The sequence below is a fragment of the Pyrgilauda ruficollis genome, unplaced genomic scaffold (assembly GCF_017590135.1).
Source record: "Pyrgilauda ruficollis isolate IOZ18807 unplaced genomic scaffold, ASM1759013v1 scaffold25, whole genome shotgun sequence".
Classification (NCBI taxonomy): Eukaryota; Metazoa; Chordata; class Aves; order Passeriformes; family Passeridae; genus Pyrgilauda; species Pyrgilauda ruficollis.
Window position 1 is genome coordinate 3206014 of NW_024523822.1, and position 26809 is coordinate 3232822.

The window sequence follows — 26809 nt, forward strand, 5'->3', positions numbered from 1 at the left end:
TTTCCTTTCCACCTTGCCCCTTTATCCAAAAACCACTGCCGTCTGCTTACGGACTAGGTCGGGGTATTGAACACACCCATTTTTAGGCAGTGTGTCCTTTATTAATAAACCATGGAAAGCTTCTGTGGGTCCGCTGACTTCCGTCGTCCCTGCTGACCACGGTCCCTTAGGTGTCACGGCTGCTGCCAATGCACGCAGGGTGGGACGGACCCGCTGTTCCCGGCAGGATCGAGCGCGCGGGCAGCCCGCGACACGCGCGGCCTTCGTGCCGCCGCGGTCCGCCCGCCCGCCAGGGGCCGCTGCCGCGCCCGCCGGCGGCACGCGGCGCCACTCGCCAGCTGCGGTGCCGCGCGGCACGTGGAGCGTGGGGCCGAGCGGGGCCGAGCCCGACCGAAAGCGGCCGAGGTGAGACGAGCCGGAGCGGAGCGAGCGGGCCCGAAGGGATCCGAGCGCAGCTGCCGCAATGCCCAAGGCGCGGGCCGGGAAGCGGCCGGAGCGCCGGGAGGGCCGCGCCGGCGGTGAGTGTGGGCCGGACCGGGCGGGCGGAAAAGATCCCGGGAGCCGAGGCCGGGCCGGCGCTCGCACCCGAGCCGGGGCTGGCGGGGTGCCGGCGGCTGCCCACGGTAACACACCGGTTTGTTCCTTAGGCATCCTCTTCAACACCGGGGCCGGGCAGCACATCCTGAAGAACCCCCTCGTGGTGAACAGCATCATCGACAAGGTGGGGGCCGGGGCACCCGCGGCTGCCGCTCTCGCCGGCTGTGTGAGCGCTGCGGGCCCTGCCGCTCGTTCTGCTCTGTAGCTGGCTGCTCGCTGGTTGTGAGCGCGGGGCGGCGTAAACCAGCGCCAGGCATAATCCTTCTCCTTCTCCCCGTTTGCCACCCGTTCCTTTCTAAACGGGTCTCACGCTGCCTTGGTACCCGGTTCTTACTGTGTCAAAAGCGCTTAGTTTGATTCTAAAGTCAAATGATTGCACGAAATTGGTGCTAGGGAAGCACTTAAATGCTGTTTGTCCTTAGGCTGCCCTGCGCCGCACGGATGTCATTCTGGAAGTGGGCCCGGGAACTGGAAACCTGACAGTAAAGATGCTGGAGAAAGTGAAAAAAGTAAATGCAAATTCTCTCACATACACCCCCTTCCCAAGTTCTGACTGTGCTGTGGCTCAGACTATGGCAAACAGAAGGGTCTTCATGGGTGTGATGAACATAAGTAGAATTACCCCATTGATACTTTTCTTAACATATGAATGATCCCAATGGGTTTTTAGCTGAACACATAAATTTTGTGTGGTTTTATCAGACTACATTGCTGTTATCCATTTATGTGGTAAAGCTTGCTTGTATTGGAGAGGGTGGAAGGTGCATAGCCAAATAGGGATTTTGAAAGGATTCTTTAAACCCACAGCAGCAAATACAGGGTTGGGGTTTTTATGATTAAATTCCAGTTAGGAGATGCATGGAATTGCAAATAGATACTTTTTTTTTTTAGGTTATTGCATGTGAAATTGACCCTAGACTTGTTGGTGAGCTTCAGAAGAGAGTCCAGGGCACGTAAGTATCAATTATGGAAACAGGAAGCACTTAAAGCAGTGGAGCTACTTTGGTACAAATTTTGGCAACAGTGCTTCTCTGAGGATAACCACAGTGTATCTTTTCACCCAGGTGTCTAGCAAACAAACTTGAAATCAAGGTTGGAGATATCTTGAAAACAGATTTACCATTCTTTGATGCATGCGTGGCTAACTTACCTTACCAGGTATGGGACAAACAACATAGCATACAATAACATTAAAAAAATTATTTTTAAATGCTGATTTCCCAGAAATTATGGTAACATTATTAATTATTTTTTCTCAGATTTCTTCACCTTTTGTTTTCAAATTATTGCTTCATCGACCTTTTTTCAGGTATGTGGAAGAATAGAACTCTGTATTACCTGGGAGGAAGAAAAATAGTTTTAAAAATATTTTCAAATCCGATACTTTTTTAGTTCCTAAGATGCCAGTTTGATGGATCACATCAGAGCTGCACTAAAGTTCTTCTGTAATACATAGTCTGACAGTGCCTGGAAATTAAGTTTATGTTGATGTATTGAGCATGAGGAGAAAATTTAAACTTGGCAACAGTGGGTGCCCAACAGATAAAAACAGGAGTTACATCTCCTTAGTATTATAACTAAGTATTATTCCAGGGATAAGCAGGGCATCATAGCATTTCAAATACCTTCCTATCTAAGTTAGGCTGGAAAGGGTAGAATCAATGCCAAGTCACTTTCTTGTCTGATCTAAAAATGTAACTGTCCTGTCTGTGTGTCAGACATCAGTACGTCATCAGCTTTTGATTTCTCTCAGAGGAACATTGGTAACGTTATCAGTCAATTTTTGTAAAGCTTGGATTTGAAGAACTCAGCAGAGAGTTACTCTAAATGATTTATTACAGTCTAGTCTGAGGCAGCTCTCAGACTAGACTGTCTTTGATCCTGATCCATTTAGCAGTATGGATAATCAAATTATGTAATAGCTTTAAGGAGACGTGGATGACTTCACCAAGTTCTGTGATGGGTTTTGGGGTTTTTTTCAACACACTAATCAAGGCAGAGTCGTTTATTACAAACATTTACTCTTCTAAGTGCTGAGGAAAATTGTGTGTTTTCTAAGTGCGTTAGTTAGCTGCTGACATAAAAATTGAATACTTAGAATCCATTTTCTCATTTCTTTTACTCTCAGGTGTGCAATCCTTATGTTTCAAAGGGAATTTGCACTTCGTTTGGTTGCAAAACCAGGAAGCAAACTGTACTGCAGACTCTCTATTAATACTCAGTTATTGGCTCGAGTGGACCATCTGATGAAGGTACGTCACTCTGCATTCAGGTAGCTTGGCTATCAAACACAGAAGGGATGTGAGGATTTTGTTGCTTATTCACACAGCTGCTTGACTACTCTTATCTTACAGGTTGGAAAGAACAACTTCAGGCCTCCTCCCAAAGTCGAATCCAGTGTTGTCAGAATAGAGCCAAAGAACCCCCCACCACCTATCAACTTCCAGGTGAGCAGTGTATACTTAACGTAACATGTTAGTGATAATTTCGTATTTCTTCCCACTTACTACTCAATTCCATGTGCTGATTCTAATACAAACTACCAGCTACTCATTGGAGTTTCCAAAATGCTTATTTCTCTGTTGATCAGGCTTGTGTTATGACATTAACAGAACATGCCACCATCAACTGGGGCAGCTTTGTGTACAGTATAACTCATAAGACCATGGTCACTTGGAGAACTGCTAGTAATAATGTCCCTTTCATCATGGTTTAAGTCTCCCAGAGATGTTTCTGGCTGATAATTTTGCAGGTTTTGATCAAAGGAATATATGAGATTTATCTTCAGACAAGTGTGTTTAATCTCAGAAGACAAATGTTACAGAAGAGTATTCTTAATTTTTAAAACACTTCAAGACCATTTCAGCCTTGCCCAATGTTAGCCAGATTTTCTTCAAGTATCTGCCTTCTCTGCACGTAATAACACCAAGGCATGAAAAAGTACAATTCAAAGGGTTTTGGGGGTGAAGTATTTTCTCCTCCATTTGTATTGCTTTACCCAAGATACAGCTGGTTTTGTGTTGTTTAGAAGGACATTTCCATGAAGGATATTCCTTTCTATTCAGTATTGTTCTGAAGTTGTCAGTAGTGACTGTTCTTGTTTGTAGTAGTTGTATGTTACTTTCTAAAATTATGAAATTTTCCATTCCAGGAGTGGGATGGTCTGGTAAGGATAGCCTTTGTTAGGAAAAACAAGACACTCTCTGCAGCATTTAAGTAAGTAACTTCAATCAGAGAACCTCTTAACCATTTCTTTTGTGCAAATGCATAGCAGTGTTATATAGTCAGCGATAAACCATGGTGGAAGATTTATACTGATGTGTCACAACCTTTTTCTTTTAGAAGAAAACTAGGCAGCTTTTAAAAAAGAACATTTCTGTGTAATTGTTACAGTTTTTTATAGTAGACATTAACGACCAATTGAGTGAACAATAGTTACAGTTCCGTTTTCATGCTAAACATGTATTTCTTTCAGATCAAGTGCAGTAGAGCAGTTGCTGGATCATAATTACCGAGTTCATTGTTCCTTACATAATACAGTAAGTTCCTTCTTAATCTCTTCTATTTCTGTATACTGTAAGAGTAAAATATTAACATTGAAAAGCTTAATGTATCAAAGATTTTCCAAAAGAGTTTGAACGTGGGAGGAACTTGCCTCTTTTCTTAGTGAAAAATCTAAAAGGGTAATTATAATTAAATCATAATAAAAAAGCTTAAAATCAAGTATATTTTTACAATATTGTCCATATATGTATGTCTCAAGGTCTTTTACTAATTTAATAAAATATTTCTTGTCTGCTTTTCAATATGGTTGTGATTCATGTGTAATGAATGAACGGAGATATAAAAATTCAGATTCAACACAATAATACAATAATCCATAACAGAAAAAGCATAACTTATGTTTTTTCACTTGAAACAAGAACTATTCTAAGAGCAGGAAATAATTAGATTATTTAAATGAACATTTTTCTGTGCTTTGAATAGAAAATAATTTCTATCCCATTTTTCATTGACAGGAAATCCCTGAAAACTTCAAAATTGCAGAGAAAATACAGACAGTTCTAAAAGATACGGGTTACTCTGAAAAACGAGCCCGTTCAATGGATATAGATGATTTCATTCGGTATTCTTTTTTTTTTCTCTTTATGCCTTCCTTTTAAGCTTCTTTAAATTCTATCTGCATCTGTAGCTGCGTAGCATAGATTGGTATTGGGTTGCACAGGAATAGCAGGGTTTCCCTCTTAGTACCAGACACTCCTTGCTTCCAGTCCTGAACATGAGCAAACACTTAAGGCCTACTTATATATTTTAAATGCTTGTTTATAATATTGAGAGCAACTAGCTAAGGATCCCTATTTCAGGTGTTTGTGTACTAGACCCTCTGTGTCTCCTTTAAAAATGGCCATAGAGTAAATTGGTTATTAAAATTTCTCTAGAGTCTTACATGGCCTTTCTTTGCCCTGAGGATTAGGCTGTAGTCTATAGCACAATTTTAAATGTGAATGATTGACTGCTATATTCCACTCTTCTGGTGGCATCATGAATCCTCTCGTAATTCAGGATAAAAGTTCCTAGCTGTTTCTCATTTGGAGAACTAAGACAGGTAATGCTCTCTGAAAAAACATAGTGAACCTGGTAGGGTCCAACGTAAGTAACTGCATTGAAAATAAACCTGCATCTCTAAAATGGCAATTTTGCTAATAACTTTTATTTTCAGATTTGTTAAAATTCTTTCTTTGCAGCTGATCAGTGGTGGCTGCTTTCATGCTATTTTCTTTGCACATCTTAAAAATGCCTCAAGCTGAAGTTTAAATTGCTAGAATTGTAATACACATATTTCAATCTTTCAGATTGCTACATGGCTTCAATTCAGAAGGCATCCATTTTTCATAGATACTCCTACAAGAATGAAAGATGCTGTATTTTTTCACCAAAGTTTTACCCGAGCCAGAGTGAGTGCAGTGGGACAAGCTCCTCATAAAAGCAATGAAGAGAATACAGTGCGTATGCTTGGACTCAAAATAAAATGTTAGATGTGATTTTATCTCAGACAGTAGGCAAGAAGCTGCTGCTCAGTATTTTAAAAGCAGTAAATTCACAGCTGAAGCGAGGTGCTGGGCTGCCTCATGACTGTGTTTTCCTATATATCTCCAAAACATGGATTGATGATAATTGAAATCTATGTTCTCCAATGATGGACTTCATCTCAGTATATTCCTGTACAATACTCAACAGTACATCCCATAATGGGTCTGGACAACAAAAGGAAAGTTGTAGTAATTCCTTTTTTTGGTATCAATCATTGGTGTGTTTGTTTTAAAGTGTATTTAAACACTGCCTTTTGATTTGAGATGCCTGTCTCTCATCCTTCTGATAAATACCTGCACTCCAAGCTTGTTAGTAATCTGCTTCTCTTAGAGAACCCCAGTGAGAAAACAAAAGAATTTACCTTGTGGGCTTGATGTCATTTACATTATTGCCTTTACCCTTTCCTCCACTGTAGGAACTGGGAAAAAACCTACCAGTGGGCCAGGGCTTATAAACACAGACAGCAGGGTTGGGTTTTTTCTTAACTAAATTCAAGTAGCTATTTTTTAAGGTAACTCCTTCACTGTTAATGCAGGAAAAAGTTTTAGCACAGATCATAGCTTTCAGTGGAATTTAGAGCAGTACATGCAAATTAGCAAAACCTCCTCTAAGAAAAACTTTATTTATACACATCATTGAATCATTAAGGTTGGAAAAGATGTCCTGAGTCCAGCTAGCAGCCCCATTGACATCCCATCGGTTTTTTTAAAAAGTAATTGATTAAGAAGCATGTATAGAAATAGGCACTCAAATTTACAGACATCCTGAAGCATTGACTTCAAAAACTGAATTGCACATTTATTTCACAATTTAATAACTCATCAATTCTAGTGCTGCTTCACTTCATGCAGAACCAAATGATGAGTTAGGTAGATAGCCACAAAGAATATTGTTGGACTGATACAGAAGGAACAACTGCAGAAGATACGTGTCACACTTCCTTAATGCTTTTGTTTTACTAGAGAGGAATAGAGTATAAGCTTGTTTGAATCCTATTCAAGTAATTTCAGACAATGGCAATGAGCTGCAGAAATTCAAGTACCACAGCCAGCCCTATCAATTTTTCTTTATTCTAACTGCTTCAGTATCAGGTGTAGATCTGACTTATAGCAGGCTCTGGTACAAAGACTGGCAGTAGACAGTTTCAGCTAGCATGTGCTACTTGACAGGACACGTGTAATTTAGAGGGCTTTGTAAAAAGGTGCTGTCCTTTTGGGACCCACAGTAGGCCATAGCCTGGTCGTGGGGCTAAGCTTGCGTGGACAGGTAGTATGGAAGCCACTGTTACTCCTGTGGGATGCCTCTGTCTTCAGAAGCTTTTTAGAAAGTAAGAATTGTCTAGAGCAGCTTCAGAGAAAACCTCTGATACCATATGATAAGCTGTACTATCACCTGCTAACAGAAGCTATTGCCTTCTATTCCATTGGTTTTTTTTCCTTTTAGTTGTGATGGGTGATGATCTTAAAAAAATATTCAGAAAGAGGTGTGATTTTTTTTAAGATCTGCTGCAAAATTAAAGTCAGGACAATGGTCTGGGGAACTTCCATGTAACGAACTTGTATAGAAGAGTTAGCTTTATTTTTAAAGCAGAGGCCTTTTCAAAAATGCAACTGATGTACTTACAAATTGAAACCATTCCCAAAGCATAACAGAAATTCTCAGATGTAATTCATTTAATAGCTTAATTTATTAAACACATTATGTAAAATCTACATTGTTTCAGTTTTCATGTTTACACACAAGAGGATTTTTTTATTTTTAACCATGATGCGACAAGAGCTTCCCATAGCCTACCTTTCTATGGGAGATACAAACATTAAACACTACAAGAAGTTCTGGCTCATTTAACTCTCTTTTCATTGCCTTCCCTTTATTCCCCCCTCCAGGCTTGTATTCCAAAAGTAGTTTTTAAACATTTCCAAGGGAAAGTCTGCTGATACAAAGTCCTGGAAAGAGGGAGAACTCCTAGAGAGATCTACAGTTCTTACATGAAAAGTCAATCTTTTTTGCATACTGACTTGCAAAAATAACTTGAGTGCCACCACCTAAAAAGTGCTGATACACATGGCGCCATTTGTGAGAATTCAGGTATTTGTGGGATTTCTATTAGCGCTAGGTAGAGGTATTGTGCAAAATCGTCAAATGATGCAATTTCACCCCACTTTTCAGCTGCTGGCACTGTACAAAGGGAAAAATAGGTATTAGCTACTTCTTAAAGCAACAGAACTACTCAAGCTACCTGCAAACTACGGTTAATGTACATGTAACTTTGTCATGCATCAAAATCCAAGTTTTTAAAACAGTATGTGAAAGGCCAGTATGGACATATATATCCCCAAAGTTTGATAGTTAACTTATCCATACATAGCATTATCACACCATACCACATATCATATTATCTGCATTATCCTAAGATACAACTCTCCTCAGTACTTAAAACATTACCCTTTAATATACATTGACTGATTTATATTTTTGTGGGTTTTTGTTGATTTGTTGGTTTTTTTGGTTTTTTTTTTTAATTGTTACAGATGTTAAAATTGTATAACTATTCTTAATGGTACCCAAATAAATCAAGATTCCAGACTTTCACACGAAAAATGGAATGTCCAGCTGTTCAACCACTCTTAACAGCCTGCAGTTCCTCTTAAAATGATATGGCACATCCTGTGAAATGAAACTATCCACCAAAAAATAAGTCTTCTTGAAACACACACACTAAAGTAATTTATATTGACAAATAAGGAATGTATTTTTTAAGGCTGTGCTTCAGAAAGAGGATATTTAGGGTTAAGTAGCCTTCATCAAGGCACAGAATGGGAAGAGTTAAGCACAGCTGTTTGTGGAAGAGAAGTTACGTAAAACCACTAGTGAGGTGTGCATGCACGCCACAATTTTAAACTGCACAGCTGGTCTTTGTCATAAAACTGAACATGGTCAGAAGGAAGTGCTGTGACTTTTTAATGGCCACAGTTTTACTTTATTAAAAATATGGCAAGTATTTCCAAACATTTCACTATTGGAATAAATGAAATATTTAGAACAAAGTGCTTCACAGATCTGAACCCTGCAGGTTGTGCTGTCTGGTCTAGAAGCATTTTGTAGACATCAGGAGCATTTCACATAAAACTGAAAATGTCATTCAGGTGAATAAGAAACAGGAGATTTCCACAAACATTTCTAACATTTTTACACTTTCAAGTAGTTGAGTTCTCTCGGTCACTAGGTTTTGTAACAAATGTGTGCTACAGCAGTACAGGTTCATGATTCTTTTAGCAGCAGAGGCCCTTTTCAAAGGGCACGTGGTCTTTTCGGGTTGATCTGTTTACTGGCCTGTTCCTCTTCTTGTAGAGCTGCCCGGAAGGATTTCACTTTGTCTTTGAGGAAAAAACAGAAGAATGAGAACTGATGTGCCTGTGCTCAACAGATTTTGAAACTAAGCCCTGATCCTCCACATCCCAGCCTTAACAAACAACAAAGAACATTCCTCCACAAAAATAGCTGACGCTACAAACTACAAGGGGAATGAGCTAAGCTTGCATTCAAAACCATACAAACAAGTTGCTTAGCAACTTAGTGTCTTCTTGGATACTACTACCCTGTCTCTAGGCAGGATAGGTTTGTAAACTGCACAATTGTGTTCCCAGCATGTGAACTGTTCGCACTTCCATTCTCCTCCTATTTTAGAGAGTCTAGGGAGATATACACTACCTATATCCTATTCCTTCCTAGCACCTTCCAAACCACTTTTAGGGACATACAAAATCATATTTAGAGTACAGTCTGCCATTTCTAGTACATTCTAAAACCCAGAACAGTAAATTCTAGTCCCCTCTGTTTTCTTATGAATGTGAAAAACATTTGTGAATAAGTTTTGCAACTTACTCACTGTAAATAGTTAAATGCATCGTTCACTGGTTTCATTGTAATTCAGTAAGAATGGGAGCAACCTAAGGAAGGAAGTGTAGCATCCTCGTTTTTATATTCCTATCCCTTCCATTCCCCAGTAACATGCCCAAGAATGGGAAGAAGGAAACCAAAATGATGGCAAAAATATGTCAGTTGCACAGTGGGAGAAATAAAGGCTGAACAATTCAGTGACCATTACATAACACGAGCACAACATAGACAATACCAAGACAGCATTTTTGACTTTATACACGTTTCCTCCTGTAAAACTACAGTTGTATTAAACTGGCTGTAAAGATGTGAGATCTCTTAGCATTTTACCTCCAGCAACCTTTTCAAAAACAGTATCTGCTAAGTTTTTGAAGAACGGGTAGACACCTAAACTGCATTTTTTCACTGCTGGTGTCTCAAATTGTTGTCTTCTGAAGAGAAAGCCACCATCCGTAAAAAACAAAAGGAAACTCCCAACTCCTAGCAAAAGTGTCACTAGCATGCTCAGGAGGCAAGCAGGACACATCTGATCTGCTTGTTGTATTCCAAGTAGATACTCTGACTGAGTAAAAACGGAGATTTTAACTTATGGTTTTTTAACATAGATCAAGAAAACTGTTCCATCACCCCCCAACCCACCCTTGAGCTTTTGCCAATATAGCAATATGTCTCCTGGAGTATAAACAGTTAACAAAAAATGAAAAGGAAAAAATGAAAATTAATCTCAGGGACATAACCAACTGACAAGCTGAATTTAGAAGACAAGTGGAAGAGTTAATTTTGGGCACTAAGAATTAGATGCAATTTGTTTTCCAACAAACACAGGCTGACAAAATTCAAACAAAGGCTGTTGAAAAAAAAAAGTAACAACTAAAATACTCAGAGCTTGATGGCAAGCATAAGCCGGGAAAAAAGACCCTAGAATATAACCACTTTTTTTTCCTCCTTGTTTTTACTGCAAGTCTCCATGGCATATGCTAACAGTGGACAGAGGAGTAATTAAAAGCAACTTACCTCTAAGTTCAGTCAGAACATCAATTTTTTGCTCTAGAATTGCTTCAAGTTGGGTAGCGTAAGAATCCACATCATAGTCCACTTCTTCTGTCATCTCAAGAAGTAGTTTTTCAACTTCCAACCATCTAATGGATTCCTAAACAAAAGTTTAAAAATACAACAAAATACATCAGCAAAGTGTCAAGACAAAGAGCTGATTAAGACTTTTTCGCACAATGAGCAGACATTGTACTGCCAAGTCACCTCAATAAAACAGATTTCAATCCAAAAATGAAATCTAATTCCTAACGCAGCAAAACTGCATTTTTCTACATTATTTTTTTAATTTCAGTGGTCACATCGTCACAGGCAAACCCCAGCTACCCAGTTCTCTTCAAATTCAGAACATCAGATGGCTGTAAAGCTGATAAATTAGGGAACAGAACTTTGTCATGTTTGTCTCCCCTTAGACAAGAGTCAAACTTTGAAATCAGGCTCTAAGTTTGGGCTACTTACCACTAGTCACAGGGTCATTATTACATTCAAGGAACCAAGATAATTCTGCCCTGTTTTGAGAGAAGCTATATAAAAGGATACCTATTTTAAACTTACTATTCTATGATCTAATCCACATAGTAATACAATAAAGATTGCTTAAAGAAGCTCATCTTTGCACTCTGAGCATTACAAAAAATAAGAGGGGGGAAAAAAAGTTTGCAGCAAAGAAGAATGCAGCCAGGAGTTTAAGTGTTACAGAACCATGCAAAATTGTGATCAGAAGAACTGAGCCCATTGGAAATGCTTTGGTTTAAAAAAAAGAAGGCAACTGACAGTTCTAGGCATACTAGAAAGCTTGGTTTGACATATTAAGATGAAGTCCTTCCCTCCATAGCCCAAGCAAAACTGAAAATGTAGTCTAAACCCCTTGTCTGTTTTTGGCTTTCAGGAGAGATGGAGCTTACATTGGGGTAAGATTCATCTCACCTAACATAACCTTGTACATTGAAGACAAAGACTCCTGAACACGTAGAGCGCTGTAGGTTGCATTGGTGTATTTTAGCCATTTTTGTTAGGAAAGGATGTTGCGGATCAGCTGCTTTCAGAAGAACGCTGACAGAAGATGACTAGTACCACTGCTGGATTTTGTATCAGTGCAGCCCACCTACACACACAGCATAAACTACTAACGAACCATGCTGTGAACGAAGGGACTTTAGGCTTGGACACATTTCCTCCCAGAGACTGCCAGAAGGAGCAATAATCTCCAGCAGAAGGCCAGATGGACACACAGAGGCAATTACATCTTAAACTAATGCAGCTTGTCTCTCCAGAAGCCTCATTAGGACATAGCCTCAGCATATGGCACATGACTTTCACACTTCGGTATGTTTTACTTCAGGGCTAATGTTTCATAATAACTAGACCTCTACATCCGCTGTTAAGATGTTTTATTTAGCATCTTGCTTTATTGTGAACACACATCAATGTTCCACTAAGCTAGATACCTAGGCTGAGGAGATAATGTGTATTGATGGTCTGCTGTTCTCCAGGAACAGATGGGCCAAACAGACAGCTTGCCTGAAGGCTTTAAGTTATGAACAGAAGCAATCCACATTTCCTTCTGAAAACAAGTAACTCATACTTATTGCCATGATTTTGTGACTGTAAAAGGTTCCATCGCACTGACCTACACGGGAAGTATTGCTTCCAAAGGCCCTGACTAACGGCAAGTGAAATCTTTATGTATCTGTAACATGGAATCAAACAGGCAGTTTGAAATACATATCTCTCTTCTGGATCTCAGATTCAGACATAATACTTGGAGGGACATGACCAAACAGAAATGGTGCCGACAGAGAGATAACTATTAATTACCAGCCCAGCAAAGGAAAATTTTACTGAATTTCTGTAATGACACAGAAATATACCGCTCTTTAATCACGGGAAAAAGAATGGGTGTTACAGAATCTGTTCCTGATTGTTTGATACAATCAGGTTAATATAATAAATCAGTTTAGGAATCTTTGACAGACAGAATGACTACAGATCAGATGCCCCTCCATCTTCAAGAGTACGCACTTCCATTGGGAAAACCTGGATTCCTGAATTAGGATAAAACAAAGTGGAGGTCTATCTTTTACCTGGAAGACGGTCCTGTGGTCTTCTACTACTTGCTCTTCCATTTCTACCATTTGTGACACAGCTTCATGGAAACTAAACAACTGCGGAGAAACTTCTTCTTCCTAAAAACAGTAGTTAACCTTGTTAGCCTGGAAAGAACGGTGGCTACAGAAAAATGTTGAATGTGACCCATTTCATCATAGAACATGGAAAAAAATATGCAGAAGGCAAAACCTGTCAAAAATAGAATTTACTAGAATAGAATACTTCTAAGAAGTATTAAGAAAATCTCCAGGAATGAATAGAAGGGGCAATAAATTCAAAACATTTACAGAGTTAAATTTAATGAATATTAACCAAAAATTTCCAGTCACTAATCCTAGCAAATACCAGAAGTCAGAATACTCCACATAAAAATAACAAGTTAAAATAATGGGAAGAGGACGTCTCAAAGGAAGAATTATAATTTCTAATAGATTTTAATGCCCACCGAAAACTTTGGGTTTCTGTCAGGGCTTTTTGTTGTGCATGCTGCAACAGACAGGAAAAAACTTTCAAAAAAAAAGAGAACAGCAATTACATTCAACACATTCCAGGAAATCAAAATTAAATTAAACCTTTGAGAAAAAAAGTTAAATAAATGTGATGGGAGAAATCCAAAATGTACATAGTGACTGATAAATTAGAGGAATGCACATAGGGATTTACAAACTGAAGCCTTCTAAAGAAGGCTTCTTTAGAAATGCATAGTCAGCAATAGGAGAGGAAAGTTCTGTAGGCTGTAATTAATGTTTAGGAAGACAGTGTCATTCATTACATAATGCCTTTGAAATATTTTTTAAAACATTAAGTAAGGTTTAAATTCATTCAACATGAGCAATGAACAAGTGATATGATAGGATATCTGGTTGGAAGGAACAACCAATAGGAAACTCCAGGAATCACTACCATATTCTTATGAAACAGAGTCCTGGAAAAAAAAGTTATTTACTAAAATGCGATATACCACAGATATCACAAAGAGATGACTTACAAAACTGAGTCTTGTGAAAAATGTTAGGATTGTAAGGATTTTTCCTTTCTATTTTTCATGAGCATTTTCACAAATAGAGTTTTAATCCCTTTTGAAATTTAAGGACCAGGACTAAAGGTGATAAGTAGCAATGAGGAAGAATGCCCTTTAGAAGACATCTCTCAGCTCCCTACTCCTCCAGCCCAGGGAGACATATTGGGAAGACCATGTGGCTGTCTTCCCAAACAGTGTACTGGGGTTTCACCCTAGGAAAACCAGGATGCTAGGAGGAGAAATGATGGGTAGCCAGATTTCCATATGCAGGGAAAGGCAAACTCAGATTGAAATGAGGTTTGCATGCAGGGAAAATAATGCTCAAAACCAGAAAGGGTTAAATAAAACAGATGAGTTTTAGGATACTTCCAACTGCCTAAAAGAATGTGATGCTATTGTGGAAAAAATTATCACAGCCTGCCTAGACACTAAAAGCCCTAGGCAGCAAGGAAGATAAAGAAACCATTCAAGAAACATTTTTGGGTTTGGTTTTTCTTTTGTACAGAAATGAGCGTAATACCATAAACAGAAAAGGTGAAGAGGTATGCTGTATGTATTTAAGATCCTACTATCAGGCTATTGATCTGGATTTGTTCTGCCCACTGTACGTCATCATCTCTTTCCATGTAATTCTGTAAACCACTCACATTTTGTTCACAAAGCAGTTTGAGATCATCTCTCTGAGGAGAGCTTCCCACACCCCACTGTGTCTCTAAGTCATCCATCTGATTGGGAGCATGGTGTATAATGGAACGGATATCTCCTGCACCACTAGGATCAACTGTCAGCTCCTTCACCCTATGGGCAGAAAATGTTTCATTTGAAAATTAGTAACCTCTTGTGTAAAAGAGTCACAACCAAAAATAAAGCTCTACAGGTTTATGCACAATCAATTCATTTAATACGGAAGATGATGATGTCAGCTTCACATATTTAATGTACTTTCAGTGACAAAAAGATGTTAGTTCAGTTCCTAAAAAGCATGGACCCTTGCATTTTTACTACTTGCATGTAGATTAAAGTAAATCTGGAAAAAAGTATTTTCTGATTGAAATCTTACTACTTGTTAACAGTTAGGAGGACAAAAATTTCAAACCCCTCAACATTAACCTTTTGACAATGGCTTATATTTCAAAGAAAAGGACATTTAGCACCTTAGACCTGACAATCTTTCTTTTTCTGCGCTTTAAAAAAGTTAGTCAATCAACTCTGCACTAGCTGTTATAAGCAAATGAACCAAGAAATTCTAAAGAAAATAATAACTTGCAACCAAAAATTTCAGAGAATAAATAGATCCTTTCATTAATTTCAAAGGTGAAAATATTTTAATAAAATGGTAGGTTCTTGCAGCATGGAAGTAGTTTAAAGATTTACCATGATTCTGTTAAAAAAAAAGCCTGTTTAAAAGCAAGTTCATGAAAGATGCATGAAAGTCTGAGAGCAAGTTTTAGAACATATTCTTAATTTCTTTAATGGGAAAAATGTTCTTTCAACTAGCACTTATTTACTATAATGGAAAATATTTTTCATTTATCTTCAGAGTGCTGAAAAGCTTTTATAACATATGTATATATATATTTATATATGTAAGAAAATTTTCCCTTTCAGAGATATTCAAATTACCCTAAACACAGAATTGTTAGATTTGGTCCATTAAATGTACAAAGGTGACATCACCATTTCTATTTTTTTAAATGTATGAAGGAGACTAGCAAGCCTGGATACAGAATGTGGATGTTTAAGGAGGGTAAACAAAATGCTGGGAAGATGATTGCATATCATGCAGAACCATCACCTGCTAAACCAAAATTAAAACAAAGTATGTGTGACTCAAGGCAAGGGGACTAATGAAAGGTTGGTCTGTAAAATTACATAGCCAAAAAGAAAACTTAAAAATAAAGTTCCATGTATAGAATGAAGTAGACCTGGTGTTTGAAGGAGAAAAGTCGTCATACTCATAGGAAGGAGAGAGATCAGAGCGACTGCCACTACCCTGTGAGAAGGGAATGTCCGAAGGACTAATTCCAAATTCCTTTACTCTGCAGCAGCAAAATACAGTGGCAAATTAAAAGAAAATGTTCTCATAAACACAGTTAAAATAACAACTCTTTGTTTAGCATACTTCTTTAATTGTTTAACTACAAAATAATTTTTATAACACAAGTGTTTCGACATATTTAAACTCCCTGCAAACAGTTCAGATCACTAGAAAAACTGAACAAAACCAGTGCTGCTAATTTGCAGGGGACTATAACAGCAGTATTTTGTGAAGAGTAATTCCAGATTTCAGTTTGTATAGTTAACATGATTTGGTCTACATTCAACATTCCACTAAATTACTCCTTTTAAAATAAATAACTACAGATACAAAAGTGTAAATTCTATTTCACTTTCTGCCCACACACTAGTGTCCAGCACCTAAAACTCACTACTATGAAATTATGTATTTTGAAAAAAAAAATCTATACAAAACACATGAAGCAACATTACAGTGACAGGTATATACTCCATACAATTTTATGTATATATATATATAACATACATGTATTTTATATATGTATATACAACATACAATTTTAAAATGAAGAGGAGGAAACAGTTTCAGTACAACTGTTTAGTACACTAGAAAGAGGTGCTTATTTTGTTTTGTAGTGACTTTTTACAGAGTCACTTCAGTAACATAAGTTGTATAAGGGGTAGAAGTTCCAACAAATCTTGAATGTGCAAGGTCCTGCATCATGTTACTGTAAGCAGAGGAGTAGATGCCTCATTCTCTTCAAGGAGGAAATGAGACAGACTGGTCCAAGCCAGGCAGGTTTACTACTAGCTCCATTAACCAGACACAATGGCATTGGAAGACTGAGAGAAGCAGGCAGTAAGCCTTCCTAGCAGGCCTTTGTGCCTTGACAAGCAGAAGCAGTTGTGGTTCTGCCTGACCTCTCACTGGGGCAAACAGACCCCCAGATGGTAGCCTCTTCTGGCAAAGCCAGGGCTTCTGATGGCCCAGAGGCTGTCTACTACCTTTGTCCTTTGCAGCAAAGCATGGGGTGTCTCTGAGTCACAGGTCTGGCTGCAGGGTCACACAGGACCTGATTGCACCATCTCCACAGACTTTAAACACAGGAGAACTGCAGCAGGTGAGGGCTCCTTTCACACTCACTGGAAAGAGTTGAGCACTTTCTTACAGCAGTACAGGTCTCAAGTGATTCATCTGCCTCTGTAGGTGCTAATTTCTCTACAGTGATCATAAAGCCTGTTGGATTTTCTGCCTTTTTAAGCCTTTACTTAGGATTGTCAGATATTTGCTTGAATTTGGGAAGCATGAAATTTTATATGTATATATAATACAGACTGGCAACTGCACACAATTCCACAAAAGGGATGGGGAAAAAAAAATCACATCACAGAAAGGTATTTAGCCAACACTCTAGGGAATCTTCATGAACACCAACTATCCCTAATGCAAGAGATGGTCCTTTCAAAGGGCAAAACTACAAAATAGTAGCATGTCCTACATACCTTGCAATCCACATTATCCATCTCTGGATAATGGCATAGATGCACTTTTAGTAGATTCTTTTGTAATGGTCATACAAAGCGACAATTTAAATTGAATGTGAGCCCGGATCACTAATTTAGTTTTAATTTTATTAAGAAACACAACTACCACTGAATTATTCAAGTAGCTAAAATAATCATACATCGTGGAACAACACTATTTGAAATGTCAGTCACCAACAGCTAGTACAGCTTTAAGAAATAACGTTTTTCATACCTATTTGCGTATCTCAATGTATTTAGAGTGTTTTCACATGATGCCATCCCTGGAGAAATCGTAGCAATCTGGAGAAAACAAGCCACACATTAGCAAATCACTTTATACAGATGAAAAGGCAGATAAATTTAAATGTATATATTTTTTAATCTCCAGTTTCATTTCTGATCTTCAACAAAAAATGTCTGCTATGTACAGCTGTCCTTATACAACGACATCCCAGGGACACAGATGTCAGGTCAAAGCTTCAATTTAATTTTTTTAATCCTAGAAGGAACATTAAGAATTCATAGAAATTCAATCTCCCCAATCATCTTGGTAACACACTGTGTAAATGTGAAATCGTAATTTAAAAAATACACTCCTCAAAAAAGGAAATATGCAACTCAGTAGACCCTAAGTCTAATATAACCTGTAAACAATTACATTTTTTTTTTTAATTTATGTTTTGAGACTCTCCTCTGTTCAAGGAGATTTTGTGCTGATTTTGGCCACACCACTGAACTGACAGTAGTAGTAAGCTGAACTTAACAGTAGTAAACATAAGCTTGAGTTTAATTATTTTCCTAAGAAGAGATATATTTTTTCTCAATTAGAAATTACCTGTAAACAGTACTTGATGGCAAACTTTTCATGAGACCTATCTGGAATCTAAAGGTCTTTCTTTTTCCAGTTAAATTAATTACTCTGAAGATAGCACGACCTTTCCCGAAATCAGCAAAAATCAAAACTGTGATTGGGAAAAGTGGAACCATTATTTCTCCTAGTTTCCCTCAGTAGTCCAATTTTTCCACCTGTTCTCTTCCCTAAGCAGTCGTAAAGGCTCTACCCAGAACAAACACCTTTATACACTTAATATTTTTGTGCCATCATAGACTCAGGAGACTGAAACTGATGGTGATTAAATAATCCCTGTCTTCTCTTTCATCCTGCTGCTGACATTCCTGTATAAAAGCAGAGGTAGTCATCCCAAGAGGAATTTCTCCTTCTGGGGAGAAAGGAAAAGTATGTGGTGGAAGTGATCATACAGACCTAAGTTAAAACCTCTAATACTGGTACATATCAATTACTATTACAAAACACCAAGCTTATATTTGAGATCACACAGCTGCATGTCTCCTGTTCTGGGTGCTAATTAACAAAAACCTAAAACTTCCTAAAGCCCTTCCAAACTCAAATAATGTGAAAAATGCATACATCTCTCCCACCAGTTTAATGTTCAGAGCATGCCACAGACAGTAATGTTTAGATTGATGGCATTTGGCTTTCCAAGTCATTGTTACATGTGATACAGCCTGGGTTCAGCTGAACTATCCTGACAATTGGAAGTGGTGAAGGAATTCCATGTTTTCCTTTGCTTTGTCTGTGTGGCTTTTGCTTTACCTATTTACTGCCACTGCTGTAACACTAGGAGGCTGCTCCAACACTTTAAAGAGCATAAGGTACAGCTGCTCTAGGGAAGTGCCATTGTTGGTGCCTTAGTCTCTGTGAATACCCTGTTCAGGACACATGAACTTGTGCACAAGTCTTAGTGTATGACCTCTCCTCAGGCCCCAACAAGTCCAGTCCAGGCCGGACAGGAGGACTCAGGACAGGAGTACAACATCATGAAGTTTAGTAAGTCTAAGTGCTGAGTCCTACATTTTGGCCACAAAAATCCCCTACAACGTTACATGCACGTCCAGAGGGGGCAACGAGGCTGGTGAGGGGCTTGGAGCACAAACCCTGTGAGGAATGTTTGAAGGAACAGGGGGTATTTAGCCTGGAGAAGAGGAGGCTCAGAGGTGACCTTATTGCTCTCTACAACTTTCTGAAGGGAGGTTGTAGACAGGTGGGGGTCAGTCTCTTCCACCAGGCAGCAACTGACAAAACAAGAGGACACAGTCTCAAGCTACGTCAGGGAAAGTATAGGTTGGATATTAGGAAAAAATTTTTCACCAAAAGAATAATAAAGTACTGGAATGCTCTTCCCAGGGAGGTGGTAGAATCACCATCTCGGAATATGTTTTAAAAAAGACTGGACATGGCACTTGGTGCTATGGTCTAGTTGAGGTGTTAGGTCATAGGTTGGACTCAATGATCTTAGAGGTCTCTTCCAACCCCATTATTCTATGATTCTGTAATACCTAGACCTCTCTGTTGCTCACTTTCTTATTCCTAATTCCAAAAGAGGATGGAAAAAGCTGCACTACTTATGCACAGATGCATCTTTAAGATCTGTAATAACCATTCTTCCTATTTTGAACTTATCTATGCTGCTCGTAAGCCTTCACAGTGCGATCAGCAGCCTGTTGGGACATGTAAGTCTGCAGATTCCTACTCGCACCCTGGAGGGCTGAGGGGTCTGATCACTTCAGCTGTGACTGCAGCACATGAAGAATGTAACATGTCAAGGAGCAGCACTGGTTAAAAAATGAGACTATTCTATGTAGTCACACTGCAACTTTCAAATGACAATCCATTACCCTACAATGCAAGTCTTCAAAAACTTTAAATGGTTTCTCAAACTATTTAGACAAGAACAGTAAAACTGCAATGACTGATGAAATTTAAAAAAATACTTATGCTGATTTTAAGTCTCTGGATTCCTTTTGAAGGAAGCAAATCCTAGTTGTAACTGTCCACATTATAAAGTTTCAAAACATTATGAGCTTTCAAAATATTTTTCTGAATAAATTTGAAAAAACAAAGAGTTTCCAAATCATAGTTTAATGTTATATACATAGAGAATACTCCATCTCTAAAGATGTAACTTTTACAACTGCAGCATATCCATTAACAAAAGGAAAAGTCACACAAAAAGGAAGTGTAGAAACTAGCCAGTGAGTTTTACTCAAATATCCTCCTTACAGATTCATGTATCAGAAAGCAAGTGGAAAACATACAGCAGGTATTTTATTATTTCAGGAATCCTTTAGTAAGTTAAAAACCACAAGATTTTACTACATCATTTTATATGTATTCCATATTGAAAAGCAGCACATAGTTGAAAATGCCTTATTCAAACAGCACATTTAAACAGTGGACCAAATCTCTCCTGTTGAGAAAGTCCTTAGTAATAACCCCCATTGCTGGCTGGGGTTAGACCATGACAGTATCTTAAGATGAAACTCCGCTGATTACATTCTTAATTAAAAAATTCATGTAAACAAACACTAAAACCAGAATGTCACAAGTGGTGACAACTACTAAGAAAAATAGCAGAAGAATGGATTTGAAGGCAGTATCTTGTCCTCAAAGAGGTTTCTTAAGCTTAATTGTGAACTGTAGTTATGTGAATGAGAAAATTAAAAAAAATAGTTCAAGCATATTTCCACTTTCAGAGGGGATTCTTTTTATTATTTAAGAACTTCCATGAAATAGTCACAAAGGTTCATTATTTGATGTGCAGAGAGTAACTTCCAACAGGCTAATTTTTCAAACCTCCTTCAGCAGTGTGGATACACCTGCTAGAAATGCACCATCTAGCTACCTAATACTGCATGGAATTCATGAAGTTACAGCGTCATAGAATGATTTGAGTTGGAAGAGACCTCTAAAGGTCATTTAGTTCAAACTCCATGCAGTGAGCAGGGACATCTTCAGCTTGGCCAGGTATGTCACACTAGGAAAGAAAACTATCCTGTTGTTTCATTAAAGAACTGAAGGAAAAAAGGTTAATAAAAATGCTATTTTACCACCACTTTTGAATTAGAACCATACCTAACAGCTAAAGGGAAGACCACGGTTTAAGGTAAAGACCATGGTTTATACATTGTGGCCTGCAGACTTCTCTGGCCTTTAGATTAATTAATTCAAAGGAGACTGTGAAAAGGCACAATAACCCTAGTAATCAGTATGTACTGCAGAAAGTTCACATTCTCATAAAGAGAAATGTTACAGATCCAAAATAAAACAACTGGACATCAGGTCTTTTATCTGTCCTTTCACTCGTCTGTCAGAAGAATTCTGTTTTTTAGACTGGCACAAATGCACATTTACAGCTATTCAACAATTATTTACATATTTATATATACTTATATATTTATAATAGTTAATAATTTATAATATTTACAATAAATTTGATTTATGTTCTATTTTATATATTTTATATATTAACAACAGCTATTCATCCCATCTATCCCAACAACTTCCCCTTCAAAAGCATGAAGCATATTCTGATGAGCTTGCTACCAACTTATAGTTTAATCTTTGTAGTTTAAAAACCACAACACATCACTATTTCCAGTCTACACCCTCTTTTCCAGAATTCTGCAAATCAAACAAGACTCTTCTATAATTAAGACACTGCTAAAACAAACAAAAAAACTTCCCAAGGTAAAAGTGCTTCTTGCTGCCAGCCTAGCTAGAAAACTAGAACCAGCAATAAGAAAGGTCAATAAAAAAGTGAGAAGGGAACAAGTTATCTAAAATCACAGAATCATAGAACCCCTTGGGCTGGAAAAGACCTCTAAATTAATTTAGTCTCACCATCAACCCAACGAAGCCCACCAGCATGTCCCTAACTACCACATCTATGCATCTTTTTGAAGATCTCTGCTGAGGATTGAGACTAGACCACTTTCCCTGAGCTGCTGGTTCCATGCTTGACAACTCCTTTAGTGAAGAAATTTCTCCAAATATTCAATCTAAACCATTGAGAAATGTCTCTTTTGAAACCCCCCTTCAAATAAAATGTCAATTAGTAAGTAAATATAAGTCCAACACACTACCAGTAGCATGCAAACAATTTAAAAATAAAAGCTTAAATTTGAAGTGTCTTTTCTCTTTGTAATTGTTAGAACAGTTAACAATTAACAAATTAACAAATCAACTTACCATACAGGTACGTGAGTTTTCTCCAATGAATGAATCTCTTAGCACCTGAGTAAGTTTACTTGCTCTGAATGGTGTGTGAGGTTTATTTCGACCTAAGGCTCTAATGCACTCCTGAAAGAACAGAGAGATTCTTAATCACAGGTGAAATAAAGGTAATAAAAATGCAATTCATAATCAGAAAATACATGCCTTATATTTGATGCATTCTCCCAAAAATATCGTTAAAATATACTGCTAAAAGCTTGGATTCAATAAGCGTTAGGCTTCCACTTATCATTAAGCTCAGTACAGAGGAAAGAATTTTAAAAGGATTATAAGCCTAAAAACTGTCTCAGTGTCATCCAAATTGTTTACATCTATTGTACCAAACAACCAAACTAAACAGTGTTGATGGGAAATGTTCAGGCTAACAATTATTCCTGAGTATCAGCTACAAAAGCCTGAATGAGCTACAACCTCTGCCAGCAGCAACAGTATGGGCAGGGACATGGGTTAACTGCATCAGTTAAAAGCAGTGGCTTTGACTCTGATTTTACCACTGTCTTTCTTTACAGCTTAGAAGAAAACAAACTTTCTGAAAGCTTCCACAGGTCACAAACCAAGTAGGCATAGCTCTCTACTGGAAGCAAGCTCTCTACTTGGCATTTGGAAACATTAGGCCACTCCCTGTTTTAAAACAGTCTTTATGTAAAGAAACAGGAATAAGATCTTATCTTCCATGGAACGAAGTACAACAGTGACACCAAGACACCATTAATCTAACCATCACTTCTGTCCACTCAGTGCTCTAATACTGTCTAATAAGTTATTCCTATGCAAAGCAATTTTAATTTTAAATTGTTGTATTGTTGTCATCATAATATTTTGACTAATTAATTCCAGACTGCGTTTTCCTTAACAGACATCTCTTCAGATGCAAGGCTTCCTTGGTGCATTTATAAAGTATCTACACGCAGAACTTCTACAGCAAACTTTAAATGTATTTCAAATTAGAGCTTTGCTTTTAGCCCCACTAATAGATGGAATAGCCTTTGTGTTACGTGAGTAATTCTACAGAAGTTCAACTAATCCTCCAGCTGCAGATATATCCTATATTGAATTACTGACACGATAATCACCAAGTTTTAAATTTTAATTTACTATAATGATTTTTAGTTTGCTTACTCCTGAAAAATTAGAATTGGATTATCTCCTTACTAGTAAAAGATTACAGAAGGACATCACCAGCTTCTAAATTTGTAAAAGAGTTTTAAACTATGTTTAGTTTTCATTACATCTCTGAAAGCCAGGTAAAAAAATGACACTACTCCCATGCAAAGACATTACAGAAACAAATTCCTGTGCCAAAATCCTGAACAGGTTAAGACAGGAGTGATATCAGATGGAAAGAGCAAATCTTGGATTATCAACAAAGACCACTTTGTCAGAATATATTAGTTTAAATAAAACTTGAAAATAAGTTAATGGCTTCTAAATACAAATGGAAAAGGTTGTGTAATGTTTGTGGATAGATGAAAAATGGCAAACATGTAATTGAGAAACCATGTTTATGGTTTTGTACCACCTTTTAGACCCCTGCAAGACGTCCATTTATTTTTCCCTGAATAATTTGGATGAAAATCACTAGTACAGCAGCAGCAGAACTTTTTGTTAAAATTAAAAAGACAAGTTGTATAAAAATTAACCAAATATGCTGTATGAGCACTATCCAGTATAAAATAAATAAACTGAAAAAAAAAAAAAAACCTCAAACCATACCCCCAAAACAAAATAGCTTTATTCAGTTACATTTAGAAATTAGTAGTAGCATCAACCCAATGGTCCCTGCATTGATTACTTCGATGTTAAAGCAGAATAGGCCAAAGTTTTGGAATTGCTGCTTCCAATTTTTCAACATGCCATATAATTTTGTAATGACACATTACAGATCACAATTTTATGGTGTGTTGTGCGATCTGTTTAGACAGATACCATTCTTCTCCTGAGTTTATACTGGGAATAAAAAGGTAACCACACAGATCTTGGGGTGCTGAGAGTAGTAAACCTAAGCAAAAGTAACCAAAACCAGAGACAAATGCTAAGACATTCAAAACCACCATTTCTCCAGGTTGAAATAAAAAAATTACTTCCCCTATTTAGACTGAGCCTCTTTTAATCACTATAAAATATCAAACAAAAACGGCAGACGAATATTTAAGTAGTATTTCTTAGCTGTGTTTATATGTCCAGTATTGGATGTATGAAAATAAGTGACTGTATGAGACAATTTGCTATGAAGAAGGGTTGACAAAAATGGATTTCACCTTTCAAGGTTTATTTTAATTATTTGCTAGTTTTTTCTGGACATGCTGCTGTTGTTTTGCTTTAGTCAATATAACAGCAGTAAGTATGTAGTCAGTGTAGAATTATTTTTTATTTTATAAAAGAAATAAATAGTGAGATCAGTAAGAGCACTTCCTGTTAGTATTTCATATCTTGAGTACCAAAGTAAGTCATTTGCATTGCTATTTTAGGTGTGTATATATATATATATATACACATACACACACACACATTTATATATATATATTTAGGTGTATATCAGAATAATATCAGAAATGTCTACAAATTCAACCATTCAACCAATGGGGACTTTTAGTGAACTTTGTTTTTTGGGGTGTTTTCTTGTTTGTTTAGGGGTTTTGTTTTGTTTTCAGTTGGTTGGTTGGTTGTTTTACTGTGTTTTGATTTTATTTTACAAAAACTACAGGTAAATTGATAGCACAATGTATCTGCATTGTTTCTACTTGGGACTAAGTGTTCCCTCATGTATGCAGAGGAAAAATTAATAAACTGGTTTTCACCTGTCATATCAATAAACAATGTAGACAAGCAAAGCCCGCAAAAACACTAATTTTACTTGTCATTGCTATTATATGTAGGCTTTCACCTACTCCAAGGCAATAGAAAGGTATCAATTACCTTGAGTGCTAAAAGGCTCTTGTTAATTTCTGCACCTTCCAGTCGTGTCTGCCTATCTGCACTCGAAGTATCTGCTCCTCTTTCATTGCCAGCCAAATCAATCAGAGAAAATTTACCATGCAATTTCCCTTTCCTTCTGAGAATAATCTGAAACACTGCATGGCTTCGAGATGAGTGTGCATTTGCAGATGTCTGGCCAGATGTCCTTTAAACAAGAGACAAGCAGAGAAAGACATTAATCGGTAGAGGACCATCTTGTTAAACACTAACCTCACAATCAGGTAGGTTTTCAGGGCAGATTCCCATATTTTCTTACATGTTGACAGAATGTCTAGCACTCTTGTGGACACTAGACATAGAACACTAATAATTTGCTATACATTGTACAATTATGCCTCTTCTTCCATCACCTTGAATGGAAATGGAAGATTAGTAGCATTTTGCCTCCCTTTTAAAATCAGATCTTCATATATTTAAGATTATCAGAGAGCTTACATAAAAAATGCTGATTTACATAAAAATGCTGCATTTTTATCTGATCATGCAGCAGTCCATGCTCAAGGCTAATTTTAAAAACAATGAAGCTGAAGTCTTAAAAAAAAAAAAAAAAAAAAAAAAAAAAAAAAAAAAAAAAATTGTGCTTAACCTCTGCCAGAATGCATCAAGGCCTTTTACAGACGAAGAACCTGGCAGCATTCCAGTTTTTAAATTATGTGAATTTAAGTCAGTAAGCTGCTTACATAATGCATGCAATTCACATCCTCTTGAACAATCAGTTATTTCTCTCTAGGAGACAGAGAAACTCTAAACATCTCTATTTAAAACATAGGTACATTCTTTACTTGCAGACAACATCATCAAAAACTCACTTCCATGTGGAAAGGCATCACTACAAAGACAGCCCAAAAAAATCTTCTGATTTTTTAACATACTATGAAAAACTGGTGTAAGCTATAGAAGATACCTGCAGCTGTTGCCTACTTCAATAAGCTTAAGAACATCTTCAACACATTTGACTTCTCGCTCCTGCAATCCCACGACCTGGACTTGCTGTTTACCATCTTCTAACACTCTTAATTTTGTCTTCCTGTTCAACAAGTCAAAAACCTTAGGGAAGGAGGAAAACAGAACAGTTAAAAACAGGAGCTTTAAAAAAAAATCTTATTTCCAATTCCCTTTCAAATAATGCAAAACATTCCATGGAAATATATGATTGGAAGGGAAATGTAAAAATTCTTTGAAATACAGCTTTTAATACAAAGAGGGAAAAATCTTTTATGTGACCAGCTCAAAATTTTGTAAAAATTTTGAGAAACTCCCTCTTTCTCAAAAAAAGACCAGGTACTTACCTTACCACTGTAGATCTCAAAAAATGTTGCATACACTTGAAGTTCTAACTTCTTATAGTTTGGCTTCTTTAGCATTAAAAAGACATCTCGAGCTGTGAATACATTTCCAGAATAAAAAGAAATCGCATAATGTGTTTT

General features: G+C 37.4%; 2 protein-coding genes across 4 annotated transcripts in view; one reads left to right on the forward strand and one right to left on the reverse strand.

Annotated features, from left to right (window-relative positions):
• Positions 1–318: 318 nt before the first annotated feature.
• On the forward strand, positions 319–7400 carry DIMT1 (DIMT1 rRNA methyltransferase and ribosome maturation factor). 2 transcript variants are annotated; one of them, XM_041470705.1, is made up of 12 exons: positions 319–518; positions 648–721; positions 1020–1106; positions 1489–1550; positions 1662–1755; positions 1857–1906; positions 2726–2849; positions 2952–3044; positions 3749–3813; positions 4073–4136; positions 4617–4723; positions 5451–7400. In XM_041470705.1, the coding sequence occupies exons 1-12, from the start codon at positions 464–466 to the stop codon at positions 5491–5493; spliced, it is 918 nt and encodes a 305-aa protein (XP_041326639.1). In that variant the 5' UTR covers positions 319–463; the 3' UTR covers positions 5494–7400. The 2 variants fall into 2 exon arrangements, with proteins under 2 accessions (XP_041326639.1, XP_041326640.1); XM_041470706.1 differs by lacking the exons at positions 319–518; positions 648–721 and having other exon boundaries at positions 1028–1106; positions 1857–1903; positions 2722–2849.
• Positions 7357–26809, reverse strand: part of KIF2A (kinesin family member 2A) — a 34811-nt gene continuing 15358 nt past the window's right edge. For both annotated transcript variants that reach the window (XM_041470704.1, XM_041470703.1), the window contains exons 11-19: positions 26672–26763; positions 26287–26429; positions 25323–25527; positions 22362–22472; positions 17544–17611; positions 14416–14566; positions 12723–12824; positions 10603–10738; positions 7357–9065 (exon numbers count right to left, since the gene is read on the reverse strand). In XM_041470704.1, coding sequence (XP_041326638.1) covers positions 8980–9065; positions 10603–10738; positions 12723–12824; positions 14416–14566; positions 17544–17611; positions 22362–22472; positions 25323–25527; positions 26287–26429; positions 26672–26763 — 1094 coding nt within the window. In that variant the 3' untranslated portion in view covers positions 7357–8979. The remainder of the gene's footprint in view (positions 9066–10602; positions 10739–12722; positions 12825–14415; positions 14567–17543; positions 17612–22361; positions 22473–25322; positions 25528–26286; positions 26430–26671; positions 26764–26809) is intronic.